Below are 18,744 nucleotides of genomic sequence, written 5' to 3'. Positions count from 1 at the left end.
GGGGGAAGGGAATGAGGTGGGAAAGGGAGAGGGAACAAGAGGAGGGTAATAAGACTGACCAAAGACAGCAGGGCAGAGTGAACTTGTGAAACAGAAATGAGAGATATAAAGAAGAAATGACAATGAGAGGCTAAAAGAGTCCTTGGGAAAGGGGATGAAGAATGGCTTCTGTGAATAAGAGGCAAGAATGAAATGAAGAAAGGGATTCAGGCCATACCTTGGGCAAAGCATATTTCGGAAGCTTCATCTGGGCAAAGGCGTTCCTTTGGTAGGACACGTAGTAATGTGGCCGCCCTCCTGATGTCAGCTGGATCATAAAAACGAGACTGTGAGAGGAGCTACTATAACAGGTACATGTCACAGAGCAGCCACCTGAATGGAAAAAAGTAGCTTCCAACACAACCAACGGCATTAATGTCTATTGCGGACAAGCATAAAGACTGGCATTCAGTTCACACAACTTATAGAGTACGTGAGCTACTCAGAGGCCCAAACTGAACGACTGGACAAAAACTCAATTCTTAAATTTGCACTGTGGCTCAGATGCCAGAACACATTTTGAGTTATTTTTTTCAAATGATAGTAACCTTGGGGTACACTGGCTCATTGCCATCACTGGCTCATTGCCATCACCGGCCCAGGTCTCTGGATCCAAGTCCATGACCCTATGAGCAGGTGCCTGTGCCGTATCAGAAGGAAATGGCCCAGGTCAAACAGTGGCAGAGCTGGAGCTTCACATCTCTGGGCACTGAATTCCAGTGTGATGGTGTTACATTGATGATTATGGGCATATGGCCCAGACAGGAATGCTGGCACATCAGACAGAAAACCAGGCTAGGACTATTGTCCAAATTCACTCTAGGTCTCTTCTATTTTATTATTATTATTATTATTATTATTTTTAGACGAAGTTTCCCTCTTGTTACCCAGGCTGGACTGCAATGGTGCCATTTCGGCTCACTGCAGCCTCCGCCTCCCAGGTTCAAACTATTTTACTGATTCAGCCTCCGAAGTATATGAGGAGATTACAGGCCCCTGCCACCATGCCCTGCTATTTTTTTTTTTTTTTTTTAGTAGAGACAGGGGGGTTTCACCATGTTGCCCAGGTTGGTTTTGAACTCCTGACCTCTGATGATCCACCTGCCTTGGCCTCCCAAAGTGCTGGGACTATAGGTGTGAGCCACCATAGCAGGCCTATTAAAAATCCTTTTAGAGACACGTCTCAGTCTATTGTCCAGGGATAGAGTGCAGTGGCATAATCATGGCTCACTACACCGTTCAACTCCCGGGCTCAAGTGATCCTCCTCAGTAACTGAGACTCCCAGCAGGTGCCGCCACAGCCAGCTGTCCTCCAATCTTGTCCAAAGCATGCAGCCCAATGAATCCTGGTGGGTGTGAGACAGGGCAGGAAGGGGTGTGGTCTCCACCTCAGCATAAGAACAACATGCAGGGCACAGTGTCAAGGGCACCACCACCATCTCTCTCTCTCCTTTGCAGCCACTCTTAACCCCCATAAATGCTTGGAGTTTGAATGGCAGCTGGAGTTTGCATACTCAGAATGTCAACAAATGTGAATGTTTATCACATTAGGAATGTGACTTGGAAAGTTATCGTCTTTGCCATCATGTGGCCAGATCACCTCTTAGGTCTAATGAGGGGTTACAGGATGTTCATGGTGGCATGGGTAAAGACCATATGAAATTCTAAATGCAGAATTGATTTGTAAGTCATAGATGTGGATCACGAACTGTTATTAGAAACCAGAAAAGGTTCCCGGGAGCAGCACTGATACAGAAATGGATTATAGACAGAACCCATGTGTAACTATTCAAATGTCACTTGACAACTTGATGCTGAAAATTTCAGACTATTAATTACTCATTTCCCTGAAGAATAAAGAAATGGGGAGTGTGTGTGTGTGTGTGTGTGTGTTTCTGTGTGTGTGTGAGATCATTTGTAAAACATTTTAAAAGTACACAGGCTGGTGGGCATCGAAACAAATTGCTTCCTCAAAGCATGTAATTAAGTATTCTAAATCATAATTTATTGTCCAAATGAATATAATACTGTCTAGAATGGGTCTCAATTGTAGTGAAATTTTATATATTTATATATATGTATAAGCTATTTAGCAATTGTCCCTTTGTCATTTTTAACATGGAAGGCAGTAACTGAATTTTCTAACACATTGCCCTAACAGGCTTAAATTTTCCTTGAATGCCGAAAAGCAGTGCAGCATATTTGCTTCTTTTCTTTGCGAACAACTCAGAAAACTTCAGCTTCTCACACTGTTCCCCACTCTCTCGGGGTGAAAACCTGGCTGAAGACATATGCTCTGAAGTGTCTTTATCCCAATCACAGTTGGTGCATGACCGTAAAAGCTGATTACTCTCCCCCTGGCCTCTGCCTCCCACTATCTCCAGCCACCCCACAGCTTCCCTTCCCATTCCTGCTTCTCCACTTTTAAGGTGGGTATTGGGGAGGGGGCCGATTGGCTGACCCCTCCCCAGATAGAAAGAGACTGACGTAGTTGTTCAGTCCCTTTGATAGCCGGGAGCTTCTTTGGAATGCTAGTGTAGGGGACAGATGGAACTGCGCATCATCCTGGAGACAATCTCACTATTCTATGTGGTGACTTCATGACCCCATGTTGATAAGATCCTCCGGACACAGCCCAAAGAAACTAATTACTATCCTGCTAGTACAGAAAATTCCCACACTCAGTAATTATCCTTTTGTTGAAAAGACAGTGACTTTCCACTCTCTCCCTCCCTCCTTCCCTCCCTCCCTTCCTCTCTTAGTGGAGGGTAAAGCAGGCAAAAGGAACTGCGATAGGGACGGAGACAAGGAAAAGAAATGTTTTTGAGACGTTCAGCAGAAGTGGATCTTTCATACCTGAACAAACACGTAATCATCCTGAACAATCAAAGAGTCTGGGTCAATGTAGCCCGGAAAAGGTTTATTTCTGTTGGCCTCTGTACAGTTCTGCATCCGGCAAGTTAGATAATGTGAATCTGAAAAAAAAAATATGGGGTTGAGGGGGATAGACAGTCAGAGCTTAGAGTCAGAATGGACATTTGCTATTTCCCTCACCATTTCCAATTCTTTAAACGAGCCTCTCGATCTTTGTTAAATACGTTATTGTCACTGCTATTGTTATTTAAATTATTACCATTATGTTTATTACTTACTTGCTCTCAGTATCACCTACATCACCTTCTGGTGCTTCCATCAAGTCTTGATATCCCGGAATACTACATTCTTGCTAACTATTCTTTTCTCCCCCAAACCCAAGTTAAAAGATTTTCCAAAACTGGCAATAATACTTTTGATTTCACAGTTAATTGTTTCCGTTAGTAGGTTTCACCTTCACACTTTGACCTCTGACAAATAGGAAAATACACACACATCTGATCATTCATCATCTAATGATAAAATGATGTTGTTATAAGTAGTAAGAGTCTAGGATAAGATAAGGGTTTCTCTTCTACAATTCACTAGAAGTAAAACAGAATTAGGAGGCGTTCCTTGAGCCAAGACTTTGCTTTTATTTTACAGTGGAGTCAACTGAAATCCTGGATCTCACCTGATGATAACCACAATATCAGTAATGACAACTCTTACACCTTTGGACTCTATCGCTGATAATATATTTTATCAGGGAGGCTATTCCTGTGTTTCGACTGTACTATCCTGGCCTCTGTCTAATCAGATCATCTTATTCCCTTACTTAAAGCTCCTTTTGACTGGGCACAGTGGCTTGCACGTGTAATCCCAGAACTTTGAGAGGCCGATGTGGGCAGGTCACGAGGTCAGGAGATTGAAACCATCCTGGCTAATGTGGTGAAACCCCATTTCTGCTAAAACTACAAAGTATCTGGGCATGGTGGCACACGCCTATAGTCCCAGCTACTCAGGAGGCTGAGGCAGGAAAATCGCTTCAACCTGGGAGGCGGAGGCTGCAGTGAGCCAAGATCATGCCACTGTACTCCAGCCGGAGCGACGGAGCAAGACTCCGTCTCAAAAAACAAAACAAAACAAAAAAACTCTTTTTACCTCATTGTATTTAGAATAAATTCAAACTCTCCACTATCCACCACACCAATCCTCCAACCTCCCAAACTTCCCACCACGCTAATCTTTTCTACTCTCTCTCTGATTCTTCTAATCCACCCTACTGTATGTTGAAGAAGTTGGCCAAATTTTCTACCACTTTAAAGACTCTCATTTGTATCCCTTCTGCCTAAAATTCTTCTCCCCAGGCTGTTCCCAAAGCAGGTTCTAGATTTCAGCTAGCTCACTGTTACATCCGAGGATCTTCCATGATTATTCTTTATCACACACCATCCTATTAGCTCTCTCTATGGAATTTATCGCAATATAAAACTGCCTTGTTCATTATTTCTTTCTTGCTGAACGCTGCACCCATTACAATGTAATCTCCATTAAGACAAATGCCTTTTTTGCTGTTGTTGCTATTACTTACTGCTGTGCACTCCAGATCCTAATACTGTTCCTGGCACATAGCAGGCAATAAATAAATATTTGTTGGAACATGCCACTTATTGAAATATATCCTTTTGAGTATAAAAAAAGTTATTTTACTTGTTTTTGATGCTTCATGAGTAGGTGGGTTTGATTTTCAGATATCAGAGGCTTATGCAGAAATCCACATTTAGAAATGAAAATATAAGAATATGATTATTTACAGGAAATGGATGTGGGCAATGGTATGTCGAGATAGCTAAGCTAGATACAAAGATTCACTAAAGACTTCACTTAAGAATATCAGGAAGGCAGAATTGTCCAGGACCACCTTTACCTAAGGAACTTGCGTGCACCTGTATTCTGCAAAGAGTACCACTAGGGGGCGGCATGCACTCTTGGTCCCTGTGACCAATGACCAATGGTTGCTGATAAACTCTCAGCAGATGATGGTAGAGACCCTTGCACACCATCTTCCTTCACCTGGCTGCCATTTCCAAAGATGGGAATAGCTGTCAAGTGCTTTAACCTGTCTAGTCCTAGTGAAACCACCTCCAAAATTAAAGAAAAGTCCCCTGTTCTTCCTTCCTCATCTCCTTTTTCAGGCATCCCTGTAATTTCATTTTAGAGCAGAACACAGGATCTTTTTCCTTAAAGACAGTTTCTAGGACCCATCCCTTTCCAGAACAATCCTCCCACTAGCACACAAAATCTTTACCTCACAATTTTACACTGCACCAGAAAGTTTTACAGATTTTAAGTGACTTCTCTTTTCCAAAATGTATCTTGGGGGTCATAGAAACAATGGAGATTTGTGACAATAAGAAGTAGGCTTGAATTCTGGGGTGATTATTTATTAGCTGTGTAGTTCATAGGAAATCCTTTCATATTCCTGAGTCTTGCTGTTATTGTAATACCAGGGGTTCTGTTTTGGTTCTTCTGCTCATCATACAAAAAGCCAATCACTGAGACAACAGGTATTGCTAAGAAAGAAGACTTTAATCAGGTGCCACAGCTGAGGAAATGGGAGATCAGTCTCAAATCCATATCCCTGACCAACTAAAATTAGAAGTTTATGTAGCAGGGAAGAAATATAACCATGTGTGGGAAAATAGGAATTAGAGAGGTGTAAGGAAGAAGAGCTGGTCAGCAGGAAGTGAGCAAGCTGTCAGGCAATCAGGATGGGTGAGAGGTCTAGTGTCTCACTGTCTAGATGCAATGATCTGGTAAGCTAGCATCCCAGTTCCTTGATGCTATCTGGGAGGCTTGATGGTTGGTTGCCTGAGAAAAGAACTCGGATAAGAACTTGGATAAAACAAATGTAACTTTCTCAAGTTTTAAGACTGGGAGGATCAATTTCTGCATTTATTCAAAAGAAAGCATAAACATCATGTTCTATGGGACAATTGGGCCAGTTTCGCTGCCTCCTTTGTCTATTAAAGGAGAATGTCAATATCAACTATCTTGTACTTTAGCTGTAAGAATTAAAATAACATGTATGCTAAATGTTTTGAAACTGAAACTCATACAAATGTTGTTATAATTAAGAATAATATTTCTGTTTTCTGCCTTGCTACCTTTTATAATGATAAGTTTTGGGAACACACTAGTCCTTAAATTTGGCTAGTTAAGCCAAATTTAAATATTCCAGTTACATTTCTGACTCAGGTACTCTTGGCAAGCTGCTGAACACCCATTCTTCTCTGCCTTATTGCTGAAAAGGCAATTCTGGATCTGTCAGATCATCTTTTCTCCATGTGACTCAGAAGTTCCCATATGCGAAGATGGATGTTGTCAGTCTAAACCCACTCAAGCCTTCCTTCTCTACTTAACATTGGTTGTTTTAGAAGAGGGAATTTAAACCGAATACTGTTACATGAGAAGTGAGGGGAGAACTTTTAAGAGGTGTCTGAGAGATATCAGAAGATACAGCAGAAGGTCTCCTGCCTCTGTAAACACTGTGTCTTAATGTGAATGGCTCTAGGCTTCTGGTTACCCAAAGAAGCCAATCTTACAGTCAAGCTTATAAAATGAGTATGACAACCAGATGGAAAGTACCCATTCCCTAATGACATAATTGAGCTGTTGACGGTACTGAATCTAAAGCTGCCCAACCTCTGTGCTTCTTGTTATGTGAGATAATGAACAAAAACAAGGGTTCAACACACTGGGAATTTGATTAGGAGGTCTTGAGCTTCAAATTACAAATACAATTTCCAACCAGAATTTCTAAGATCAACACCTAATGAGGACTTGAGGCATACACATTTCTCATTTTATTTGTATTAGTGTCTGACGGCTCTTTTCTTTTCCTTAAGACCTAAATCTCCTCTTCAAAGGTCCCTGTACAAACATAAGATGGAAAATATTAACACACCCTTTTCATGTTTTTAACTCATCTATACAGAAATTACTAATCTAAGGGATTTAGGGAGAAAATAAAGATAGAATCTAACATTTGTTGAGCATCTATGAGCCAGGCAGTCTGAAGCATGTTCATATAGATCTAGTACATTTATTCTTCACAACACTACAGAGTATACCAACTGATTTTGCAGATAAAGAGAATGAAGCTAAAAGAAATAGTGATTTGTAGAAATGGCAGTATGTGGTTGCAACGGGATTAGCCTGACTCCAACTTTGGTTTATTTCTACATACTATATTGCATGAAAAATCCCAGTGAGTTTAGGGTCAACTTTTGTTAAGTATACTTTGGCTTCTTTCTAAGAATCAAACAGATACCCCTAGATACAAAACAAGACCACCTTAATATTTTCGTGTGGTAATTTGCCAAAATGAATCAAGATACTTAAAAATGCAGGACCAGCCTGACCAACATAGTGAAACCCCATCTCTAATAAAAACACAAAATTAGCTGGGCGTGGTGGCATGTGCCACTAATCCCAGCTACTTGGGAGGCTGAGGCAGGAGAATCACTTGAACTCAAGAGGTCTCAGTGAGCTGGGATTGCAGCACTGCACTCCAGCCTGGCAACAAGAGCAAAACCCCAACCAAAAAAAAAAAAAGCTATTCTTTGACCTAGGATTTATTTCTGAGAATTCTAAGGAAAAAAAATCTAAGATCAATGCAAATATATGTATATTTTTAATTTTAAAATAAAAACACTTGGATATTTATAAGTGATATTTATAATAAAAAATTTTGGAAAAAATGAAATGGCCAATAGAAAAAGAACTTAATAAACTGTGGAACATTTAGAATTTGCTGCTAAGATCCTGCTTTTATGAGGAAATGCTTAATATATTTTGTATTATAGAAGTAGGTTACCAATTAGTAATCTTACACCAACGTTAATTTCCTAGCTTTGAAAAATATACCACGGTTACGTAAAATGTTAACATTAGAGGAAGCTGGGTATAAAGTACATGTATTCTGTACTATCTTGAGTAACTTTTCTGTGTATGTAAAATTATTCCAAAATAAAAGTTTTTAAAAAGTAGGTTACCAAAATATGTGCATTATGGACCTGCGTTTTTCTGCAAGATGTATATATAGATATCTATAAATATATGTTTGCACAGGAAAAATGAATAAAAGATACATATGAGATGTCAACAACAGCGGAGAGGCACTAATGTGAAAGAGCTGGACAATCTGTAATAACAAATCCCTCGTCCAGCCTCTCACAGCTGGGCAAGTAGGGGAGGGGGTCGTCACGGTGGGCTTGTGAGATCAACATTCTCTAATTTCTCTACTTGTTCTTTCGCTACTTCCCATGCCACATATTGCTGTTGAGCTGTGCAATAAGCCTATCTTTGGTCTGAGAATTACCAAGTATAAAAGTAGGTGACATGAGAAAAGCCCGGGAAGAGGTCTTCAAACCACTTTTTGCTCAGAGTGGCTCAAAGTGAAATTTGCAAGCTGAAGGGGAAATGATCCATTCTGAAGAGCCTGCCCCTGGTAAAGTGTTCCTGGTTTGTTCCCTTTCTCTTCCCAATGGAAACAGAAAGAAATTGGCTGCACTTCATAATGAGGGACCAATCACTCTTATTCCCCTTGGGGCTTGCTGTAATAGCATTAAGTATGATGAACTCTTTCCATATTCAATTCTGGTGAGTGTATGATGTGATTCCATAGGAAGTATCTTGTAATTTGGCATTAATTAACGTCAATTAATGCATGCAACTGCTAGACATTAGAATTAATTTCATTACTTTTCCTACACAGATGTTTTCCTTGCCATAGGTAATTAGGACACTGTGCTGTTCTTTTCAAGCATCTTCACTCTCTGCAACAGCTGCTGCTTAGAATAATGCAATCCCCAACCACCCAAAACCTGTGCTGATCTAGGGAGTGGAAGCTCTTTTAAAAAGCTACGCTTTGAACAGAGGATCAGAGGTTTAAATGCAGGCCCAAGGCCTGCTAGCTTGGTAAACCAAAGTAAATCACTTCATGTCTCCAAACTCTGATCTAGAAAATGGGAATAAACAATATCCATCTTGCCAGAAGTTATGAGCACGGTAAATGACCTTCTCAGAGTTGCCCACCGTGTTGGAGATGGAGCTAGGACCTAGAACATCACTCCAACAGGAAGATGGAATGCCCGCTGATTGGCCCTGCGTGTTGGGTGCAAAGATGACTTCCACATTCTCCTCGTAGACCTACTTATTTTGCAGTGCTGTCTGCCGACCACTACCACACCCTGTGCTGCCTATGCAGAATATTTGTATTTGTATTAATTATTGTACAAGGAGAATATTTTTTCATGGTATTTTTAAAAACTTTAAAAAAAATCTTTAACCCAAACAAAAATTGAATATAAAAAGAAAGAAGTGATGACATTTGATGACATTAGTCCTGAAATGTATTGAATCAAGTGCCTGGTTAGGCTGTGCTCACATAATGGTAGCTATAGCTAGTATTTAAGTTCTCTCTCTTTAATCACCAATATTGCTTACTGTGTGTCAAGCTAACCACCTATAAATTACTAAGGACATTGCTACCAGAAGCAGCAGCGGCTCCCTCCCTCCCTCCCTCCCTTCCTTTCCTCCCTCCTTTCCTATCTTCCCTTTTCTCCCTCTTTTTATTTTAGGCAAAGTCTCATTGGGTCGCCCAGGCTGGAGTACAGTGGTGTGATCTCGGCTCACTGCAACCTCCGCCTCCCAGGTTGAAGCGATTCTCCTGCCTCAGCCTCCTGAGTAGCTGGGATTACAGGAGCGCACCACTACACCTGGCTAATTTTTGTATTTGTAGTAGAGATGGGGTTTCATCATGTTGGCCAGGTTGGTCTCGAACTCCTGACCTCAGGTAATCCACCCATCCCAGCCTCCCAAAGTGCTGGGATTACAGGCATGAGCCACCACACCTGGCCACTTCTTTCTTTTTATATTCAATTTTTGTTTGGGTTAAAGATTTTTTTTTAAGTAAGTTTTTAAAAATACCATGAAAAAATATTCTCCTTGTACAATAATTAATACAAATACAAATATTCTGCATAGGCAGCACAGGGTGTGGTAGTGGTCGGCAGACAGCACTGCAAAATAAGTAGGTCTACGAGGAGAATGTGGAAGTCATCTTTGCACCCAACACGCAGGGCCAATCAGCGGGCATTCCATCTTCCTGTTGGAGTGATGTTCTACGTCCTAGCTCCATCTCCAACAAGGTGGGCAACTCTGAGAAGGTCATTTACCATGCCCGGTTTTAGATGATTTCCTTACATAATGAGAGTTATTAGGGTTTTAGAAACAAAAAGGATGTTAAAAATCAGACTGTGACTTTAAGATCCAACAGATCTTTACCATAAATTATCCACTGAAACCTGTTTCCTTCCCACTGCTGTCAAAACAGAACAAAGCTCTGTGATGTTGCTGGCAAGACCCTGTCTTGAAGGCTTCTGCTATTTCTAAATAGCTTGCTTATTCCTGGCTGACACCCTATGTTCATTCAGAGAGTTCTGCTGATTTGAGTTGCCTTTTCCTTTCCTGTTAGTCCAAATACTTCCTGGACCTTTTTCTGTGGAGTTTTTCCTGGGGCTCAGACAAACCTTTCCTTTGCCAGAATGTCTTCACTGATAACAGCAACAGCCCCATTAACCTCCAAAATAACCAGAGCAACCTCTCCTCAGGGTCAGGAACTGTGCTAAGTGGATCACATGTTTTTTCTCTCTTAAACTTTGTTAAAAATTCAGGCCGGGTGCAGTGGTTTACGCTTGTAATCCCTACATTTTGGGAAGCCAAGGTGGGTGGATCACTTGAGGTCAGGAGCTCGAGACCAGCCTGACCAACATAGCAAAACAAATATATCTTTTTATATATTTATATATTATATCTCTGGGACTCTATCCTTCCATTCTATCATTCAATGAGTATTTATTTAGCACCAAATACTTTAATTTGCCCTAATATTGTAGAAGTTTAAGCAAAGCTAGAAACTAGGCAGGCAAGCATAAGCACTTTAAAACTCACCTATTCCCATTGTTTCCATTTGGAAGCCATTTAAATCAACAATTTAAGCAATCTGTTTAAAAGCAAAACAGATTTTAAAGCCCATACAAGCACACATAACTTATCCTTTTGTTCTATTGCTCTGTTGTTTTGAAGCTTTTATATTAAATGTTCTCATCACACACACACACACACACGTACACGTGTCAATGTACTGCTGTTCATATACACTTAATTCCTATCAGGATTCTAGTGCCCTCTGTCACATGTACCAGCTAGAAACTGAGAATGTCAAAAGTGAGATTCTAGTCTTGGCTCCAGAAATTCTACACAGAGGATAAGACACTTCTGTGAAAATTATAAACTTACATCAAATGTTCTAGCTTGGCATGATGAGTTTGTGACTTAGCACTGCTTTCTTCTATGACATTTCTTGATTTGGGACCAGTGTAACTTACTAAATTTCGTATTTTATTGTTGGCCTTTGGGCATTCAGGAAGCCATGACTACTGCAGGGAAAATTCTGGGATCATAAAACGTTGCCAAGCATGAAACTAAAAACTGGGAACATGGCAGAGAAAATAGAAGCTTATTACTAGGTGGGTCCAAAAAGTAACTGCGGTAATTGCCAAAAACCGTAATTACTTTTGCACCAACCTAATAATATAAATACAGAAAGGTCACTATCGAATTACAACGAAGCAGGGTGAGTGTATTCCAGGAGAAGTGGAAGTGCTATGGGCTTGCTGGTGAGACAGCCAACCCTCATACCTCTGCAGAGATGTTTAACTCTGTGCTGGAAACTTTTCCTGTGACACTGAATTTATTTTACTTTGCATCACACAGAGGTGTGGACTTGTTATTCCCCCATGGCCCATATAGTTTTCTTGAGAACAGAGACTAGTTTACTATTCAGTCTATGTTATAGAGGGAATTACTTTTGTTAGGGATGGGGACATTATGGAAAAGCTAAGGAAAGCCTACAAGGCTTCCTGGAATGGTGACGAGGATACCTCATCATTCCAGAAAGAAGGAGTGCTGGGCAGGAGCACAGAGGCATGAGAGAATGGGAGATACGTTTGGGGAACATGGGCTGTCTGTTTTGCGAGAAAGTCCTCCTAGAAACCCACACTAACATCTAGTTTAGTTGGGTAAAGAGAAAATTATCCACAATGTCACACTCAATCATGGAGAACTGAGAAGCATATCACATAACTTTGCAAGTTAAGTTTACAAAGGACAGTAGGGAGCAGTGGGAGAGTTAAGAGAGACAGAGACAGAGAAGGATAAAAAGACAAAATCAAACAGGAAAGAAAGTGGGAAGGGCAGAGAAAGAAATGAAACCATTTAGCTCATGAAGGAGAAAGCATACAGTTTCCAGTTTCTTCTTCAAGTGTTTTTATTTTTTGAAGGGGGAATGAGGGAAGAGAGTGTGCAAATTTACTTAGATGTGTCTACATGCTATAAGATTAATTTCAGAACAGAGAGACACTGCCTCTAAGACATGTGCTACATTCAATGAACAATTTCTTAATTTTTTTATCACCCTCCATAACAGGTATCATACTTGAAACATAGGAGGTGCTCGACAAAGAACAGTATGGAAAAGTCCTCATCTCAGATAGTGGAATCAAGACAAATGACACATCTGCCTGCCCCTCCCTCTAATCCAGCCACCTGGCCTTCTGTTATGCCTCAGCCATGCCAAGCATGCTCATATCCCATAGCCTCTGCATGTACTCTTCCATCTGTCTGGAATGCTCTTCCAGCAGACAGACACACAGCTCTCTCCCATGCTTCCATATAGACTTGGCTTGAGTACCAAAGGCCGCCTTATCCGAGACTTCTTCCTGATGGCCCTCTTTCTCTCATCGCTCTCTATTCTCCCTACTCGGTTTTTCTCATACATTTGTAGATCCACTCTTCATGCAAGTGCATCGTGCATTTTTTATAACATTTTCCCTAACTAGAAGGTAAACTTTACGAGAGCAGATCCTGTAGTTCAATTCCTAATCATCCCTCATTCATGCCTAGAAGAGCATCTGATGTGGCGTAGATGCCCAACAATATTTTTTGAATGAATGAATAACAGGTCCAGAGTGAAACAGACCTGGCTTTAAATCCTAACTCTGAAACAATGGAAAAAGACACTTAATCTTTGTAAGCCCCATTTCCCCATCATTAATATGAGGAAAATAAGACTAGTATCTACCTTCAAGGGTTGTTATAAGTAGGGCAGCTGAAAAGTACCTAGTGTGCTCACAGGAGATAAATAATAAGAATAAAATGCATGATCCTAGCGTCACTGTTGCTTGAGAATTTAGAGGAAAAAGGAAGAAAATAGATGAATAAATGCCAAGGTCTTTATGATGCTACTTTTTTTTAAAAAAAGCAAGAATCAGAAACATTAGAAATTTTTCAGCATCTGGGGATTGCCACATCTGCATGTTGTATGGCTTGCTGCTATGGCATTCTGAGGGACCCCAAGGACCAAATAGATGCCTAGATCTTTGTCCTAAAGTTAAGGGCTGTGAGTAAGCAGCTTTTTGTGCACCTCTGTTCTGTCATCCTCAGCTTGGAAGATAAGGGCACAGACCTTCTTGCAGGTGGGTGGGTAACTGGGAAGCAGAGGAAGTGGCCTATAATGGCTACAAAGAACCCAATCCGAAAGCTGCCAGCTGAGCCTGTTGTTGTACTGTCACTATCAGGCTTTTCAATGCTATGCTAGGAGGCCCGTGTTATCTTATTCCATGCTTTTCTGGTTGGTTGTTAGGGTTGCCTTTAGGCTACTAAATCAGAGAGGCCACGTGGATATCACTAGTCATTGAAATCAAGAGCCTTTTGCAATGTGAAACATAGGGTCAGAATAACACTGCTAGGAAAAAAAAAAGCAAAGTACTAGATTCGGGCTGTACTAGATAAACCTTGATGCTTTCTTTGGGGATAGAAGAGAAGTAAGAATGTATGCATTTTATCGGCATGTTGGGAAGTGGTGAGGATCTATCAGAATCTGAAGCTGACCAAAAATGGAAACTTCTAACCTCTTCCAAGCTCTACCTTGGAAGCTATTCATAACTTGCCGAAAAAGGAAGATAAATGAAGACTATGAAATGCAGGGTCTAAGAATGGCAACTGTTGTGCTAATGTTGGGACTTTGGCTGAAGTGGTGGTGCCAATGTGATATTTTTGAAAGTATATATCAACGCCAAAGGTTTCGTCTTCTCTAGTCAAAAGATTTGACTTTTTGAAGTCCACTGAAGAAGAGATAAAGGTAGAAAAGAAAAATTCTCAACCTCATTCCTAATTAAATACATACAGATTAAAACAATAAGGATATGCCTTTTTAAAATTTGCTCTCAGATGGATATTTGAAGTCTTCAATAATGTCCGGGATTGCTGAGGGCTTGCAAACAGACATTCTCATACTGAGAGACTATTCACTGTTGCAAATATTTCAGGAGGCAATTTGACAATATCTACAAAAATTAGAAATGTATAAACTCTCTGACCCAGGAATTTTCCCTCATGAAATTCTCTTTCCGTAATGTTTGTTGCTTATACAAGCTTGAATGCTTACTAGCCAAATAAATAATATGTGTGTATGTGTATATATTCGCATTGCTTGAAATAGCCAGAGGTATCTGTATCTACAAAGGTCTCTATAATTTAGTAACTACTCAATTAAATTACTAAATTTAGTAATTATTAAGTTATAGTTGACTTTATAACGGGGTTCTATGTATCAACTAACCATGAAGTTGCTAAATTTGTATGTGCTAATATGAAATATTTTTAACTTGCTTTTATATTCACAAACACTAAATTTGGCACAACAATTTTTCAACAAGTTTATTTGTGTGAGTATATGTGTGTTATACATATACATATTCATCTGCACAAGCCTAAACAATTTCTGGAGAAATACAGGTATAATATATACAAATTATATATGTATATATATCTATATATACATATATATGTGTGTGTGTGTATATATAACTTCTTAACTTTTCATTGTTATCGCTGCTATTTTTGTTGATATGAAAGTAAATCTGTTTTCACAGTGAAAACTCCAAAATACTCTGCAGCCAAGATACTAAAGACTTTGAGGACCGCAGTCTCCATTACCTCCAGAAAGCATTTCAGCAGTGCTTACCTTGTCCAGATTTTGACATACTTACTGTTCAGTATGGAAACTAGGCTGGAAAGCTGGACGATAGGAAGTAGAAAACAAGATCTCCAGTTCTTCCCCAAGACCAGAATTAGTGGGATGCATAGTTATATAAAGTTGTGAGTTTCTTTTATTTTATTTCAGCCTGTTAAAATGCTAGTTTCGGGTTCATTTCACAGAGTTTTGGAGCAGTCATTTTCACAGATGGTTAAAGGGCCAAGGTTTGTTGTTCCCCAGTGAATGAGATTAGTCCTTGGGAAAGTTGTTATGAGGTGACTCACTCATGTAAATAAACACTGAGACCAGTAATTGTCTCCCCTGTCCCCTGTCCCTGCTCGCACAAATCACCACCAGTACAGAAACATTCAGGTTACAGGTTGGGCCTTTTATTTTGGAAGTAAAAGGAAGATGCCATAATGGCCAAAGATGGTAATGCAGGTTCTCTTACAGATGACCATAATATACAACTATACACCCATGTGTAATTGCCATGTGAAAAATTTTGATACAAGTTGTTATTTTCCTCCAAAATCAAATCTGCATAAAACGTGGCACCCAATTTCAGGGAGTTATTAAGTTTCTTGCACTCATCTGTTAGTGCTACAGGACTCCACTGACCCAGTGGTTAAAGATCCTTCTTTCAGTAGGTATACCTAAACAGTGACACGCTAATATATTTATTAATTCAACAAATATTAAATGTTTCATCTGGGGATGGTGGCTCATGCCTATAATCCCAGCAATTTGGGAGGTCAAGGCAGGAGGATCACTTGAGTCCAGGAGTTCAAGACCAGCCTGGGCAACATGGTGAGACTTCATCACTACTAAAAAGGTAAAATAAAATAAAAATAAATGTTTTGGGCTCTGAGCTCTCTTTTGGACATAGAACAGAGATTAAATAAGATACAATTAGCCAGGCATGGTGGCACACGTCTGTAACCCCAGCTACTCAGGAGGCTGAGGCAGGAGAATCACTTGAACCCGGGAGGTAGAGGTTGCGGTAAGCCGAGATCTTGCCATTGCCCTCCATCCTGGGCAACAAGAGTGAAACTTTGTCTCAAAAAAAAAAAGATACAACTTTTCACACAGCTTTCAACCCAACAGTTTGGTCAACATTTTCTCTTTAACTATATGGATTACACACACATATACGCAAATGCACCTATGTTAGGCAAATCAATAAAATACAGGTTTCCTTTTTAGTGTTTCAATGTGCTGGGCTCCAACCATGCACACACATACCCACACACACACAAATGAATACTTAAACAATAAAATATTTGCTTTCTGATTGAGGACCTGTCAATTTGTCATCGTTAAACTCAGAGGCTACTAATAAATGTCACCTCCAATAAATATGTTCAAAAATGTCCAATAATGCATCCTATGATTGATTGTAATTGAGCATGCTCTTTTCATCGCACCTCCCAAGGCAAAAAGCAATACAAGAAGGAATAACACCCTTGTCACAGATGTAAACTATAAGATATCCACATATTAGAGGACAGTCGGTAAAAAACATCAGCGCCAATCACAGACTCTCACAGAACAAAAGCTTTCTAGAGGATCTAAGATAAAGTACTAGTTTATATAAATAAGCACATATTCCCACACAGACATTTGTCATTTGGGGGGCAAAGGTTCAGAATCTGTGCCAAGGACCCTGTCAGCAATCTGAGAAAGCCTGTGGACCCATTTTTTTCAGAATGTTTTTGATGCATAAAATAAATTAACCAGGACAACAAAAAAAACCCTAATTCAATTATATTTAAAGTTATTAAAAGATTAAACAATAAATATATAATACCCTTATAGGTACTTTTAAAATTAATATATTACATAACAAGATCTACTGGCAGGTCTGATAACTACTATAATTTTGAGGAAAGAATCAGCATAAATAATATTTTCTGATATAATGACTGTATTATGATATAAAATTTGATTTCTACTGTGTCAAAGTCACTCATATTGTTAATACTACTCCAGTTTATTTCTAACCCCTATAATTGAAAGTAATCTTGTAAGTTATAAGGTTTATAAAAATAAATATATAATTTTTTGTCTCATGTAAAAAACTAAATCTTTCCAGAGCTGACCTCCACTCACATATGGGGACTTCAATGGAAACAGAAATTAAGTATAACATGTAATCTACGGACATCTGAAATGAGACCAAGACTAAATTTTGAATAAGAAACCCATGGAAGGATTCACAACAAACTCCATGGGGAAGAGCCCAACTGGGAAGTGTGTCAAATGTCTCAGTGCCTTGACTACAAAATATGTCAACACGCTAAAATCAGAAAATAATTTCTTTTTCAAAGTAAAAAACATAATGGCTGGGTGCGGTGGTAAACACCTGTAATCCCAGCATTTTAGGAGGCTGAGATGTGTGGGTCACTTGAGGTCAGGAGTTTGAGATCAGTCTGACCAACATGGTGAAACACCATCTCTACCAAAAATACAAAAATTAGCCAGACATGGTGGGAGACACCTGTAATCCTAGCTACTGGGGAGGCCGAGGCAGGAGAATTGCTTGAACCCGGGAGGCAGAGATTGCAGTGAGCTGAGATCGCATCACTGCACTACAGGCTGGGCAACAGAGTGAGACTTCATCTCAAAACACCAAACCAAACCATTATATTACTCTAGAGTATATCTGGCATATACTCTACAAGATGTACAACCTAGAATAAAAACAATGGGCTCATATACGTAAATAATAATGAATGGGGCTGGGTGCAGTGGCTCATCCCTGTAATGCCAGTGTTTGGGAGGCCAAGGAGGGTGGATTGCCTGAGGTCAGGAGTTCCAGAGCAGTCTGGCCAACATAAAGAAATGCTGTCTCTACTAAAAATACAAAAAATCAGCTGGGCATGGTGGCGGACACCTGTAATCCCAGCTATCAGGGAGGCTAAGGAAGGAGAATTGTTTGAACTTGCGAGGCGGAGGTTGCAGTGAGCTGAGATCAAGCCATTGCATTCCAGCCTAGGCAACAAGAGCACAACTCCATTTTAAAAAAAATTTAAAAAAGCAATAATGAATGGAGAAAGAAAGAGAAGATCTCAATTAGGAAATGAGAAGAAAAATGTCAGGAGGAGTGGCTCACGCCTGTAATCCCAGCACTTTGGGAGGCAGAGGCAAGCGGATCACTTGAGCTCAGGAGTTTGAGACCATCACGGCCAACATGGAAAAATCCCACCTCTACCAAAAATACAAAACTTAGCCTGGTGTGGTAGAGCATGCCTGGAGTCCCAGCTCCTTAGGAGGCTGAGTCAGGAGGATCACTTGAACCTGGAGGCAGAGGCTGCAGTGAGTCGAGATGGTGCCACTGCACTCCAGACTGGATGACAGAGTGAGACTCTGTCTCAAAAAAAAAAAAGGAAATAAGAAAGAGATAACACAGAGATATGAAATTCCCAGTGCAGCTGATGAGGCTGTAGCCTGATTTTAATTAGTATACTGCCAAGTTTTGCCAGCTACATTTGCTAACACCTTGCTACCCTGACCTCTCTATGCTATTTCCTTCCACATTCCTCCTCCCTGTTTTTTCTTTTTAAACTGGAACCTTGGTTGCTGAGACAGTCTCTCTCTTTTTTTTTTTTATGCTGTGACAGGACAGGTGTTATGCTTAGACCCTCTCTATCAACTGGTAGGGTGTTTTTTTTTTGTTTTTTTTT

At 40.1% G+C, this 18,744-nt stretch overlaps 1 protein-coding gene across 1 annotated transcript in view; it reads right to left on the bottom strand.

Annotated features, from left to right (window-relative positions):
- The window catches only part of LOC108283381 (VPS10 domain-containing receptor SorCS1), a gene marked incomplete at its 3' end in the record, with an annotated part of 485,878 nt that overhangs the window by 31,713 nt on the left and 435,421 nt on the right, over positions 1–18,744 (bottom strand). Inside the window, exons 7-8 of the mRNA XM_017499712.2 lie at positions 2,896–3,014; positions 218–307 (exon numbers count right to left, since the gene is read on the bottom strand). Coding sequence (XP_017355201.2) covers positions 218–307; positions 2,896–3,014 — 209 coding nt within the window. The remainder of the gene's footprint in view (positions 1–217; positions 308–2,895; positions 3,015–18,744) is intronic.

The sequence above is a fragment of the Cebus imitator genome, unplaced genomic scaffold, assembly GCF_001604975.1.
Source record: "Cebus imitator isolate Cc_AM_T3 unplaced genomic scaffold, Cebus_imitator-1.0 Scaffold259, whole genome shotgun sequence".
Lineage (NCBI taxonomy): Eukaryota > Metazoa > Chordata > Mammalia > Primates > Cebidae > Cebus > Cebus imitator.
The sequence above is the reverse complement of the archived record's forward strand: the minus strand, read 5'-3'. Positions and strand labels throughout refer to the sequence as shown.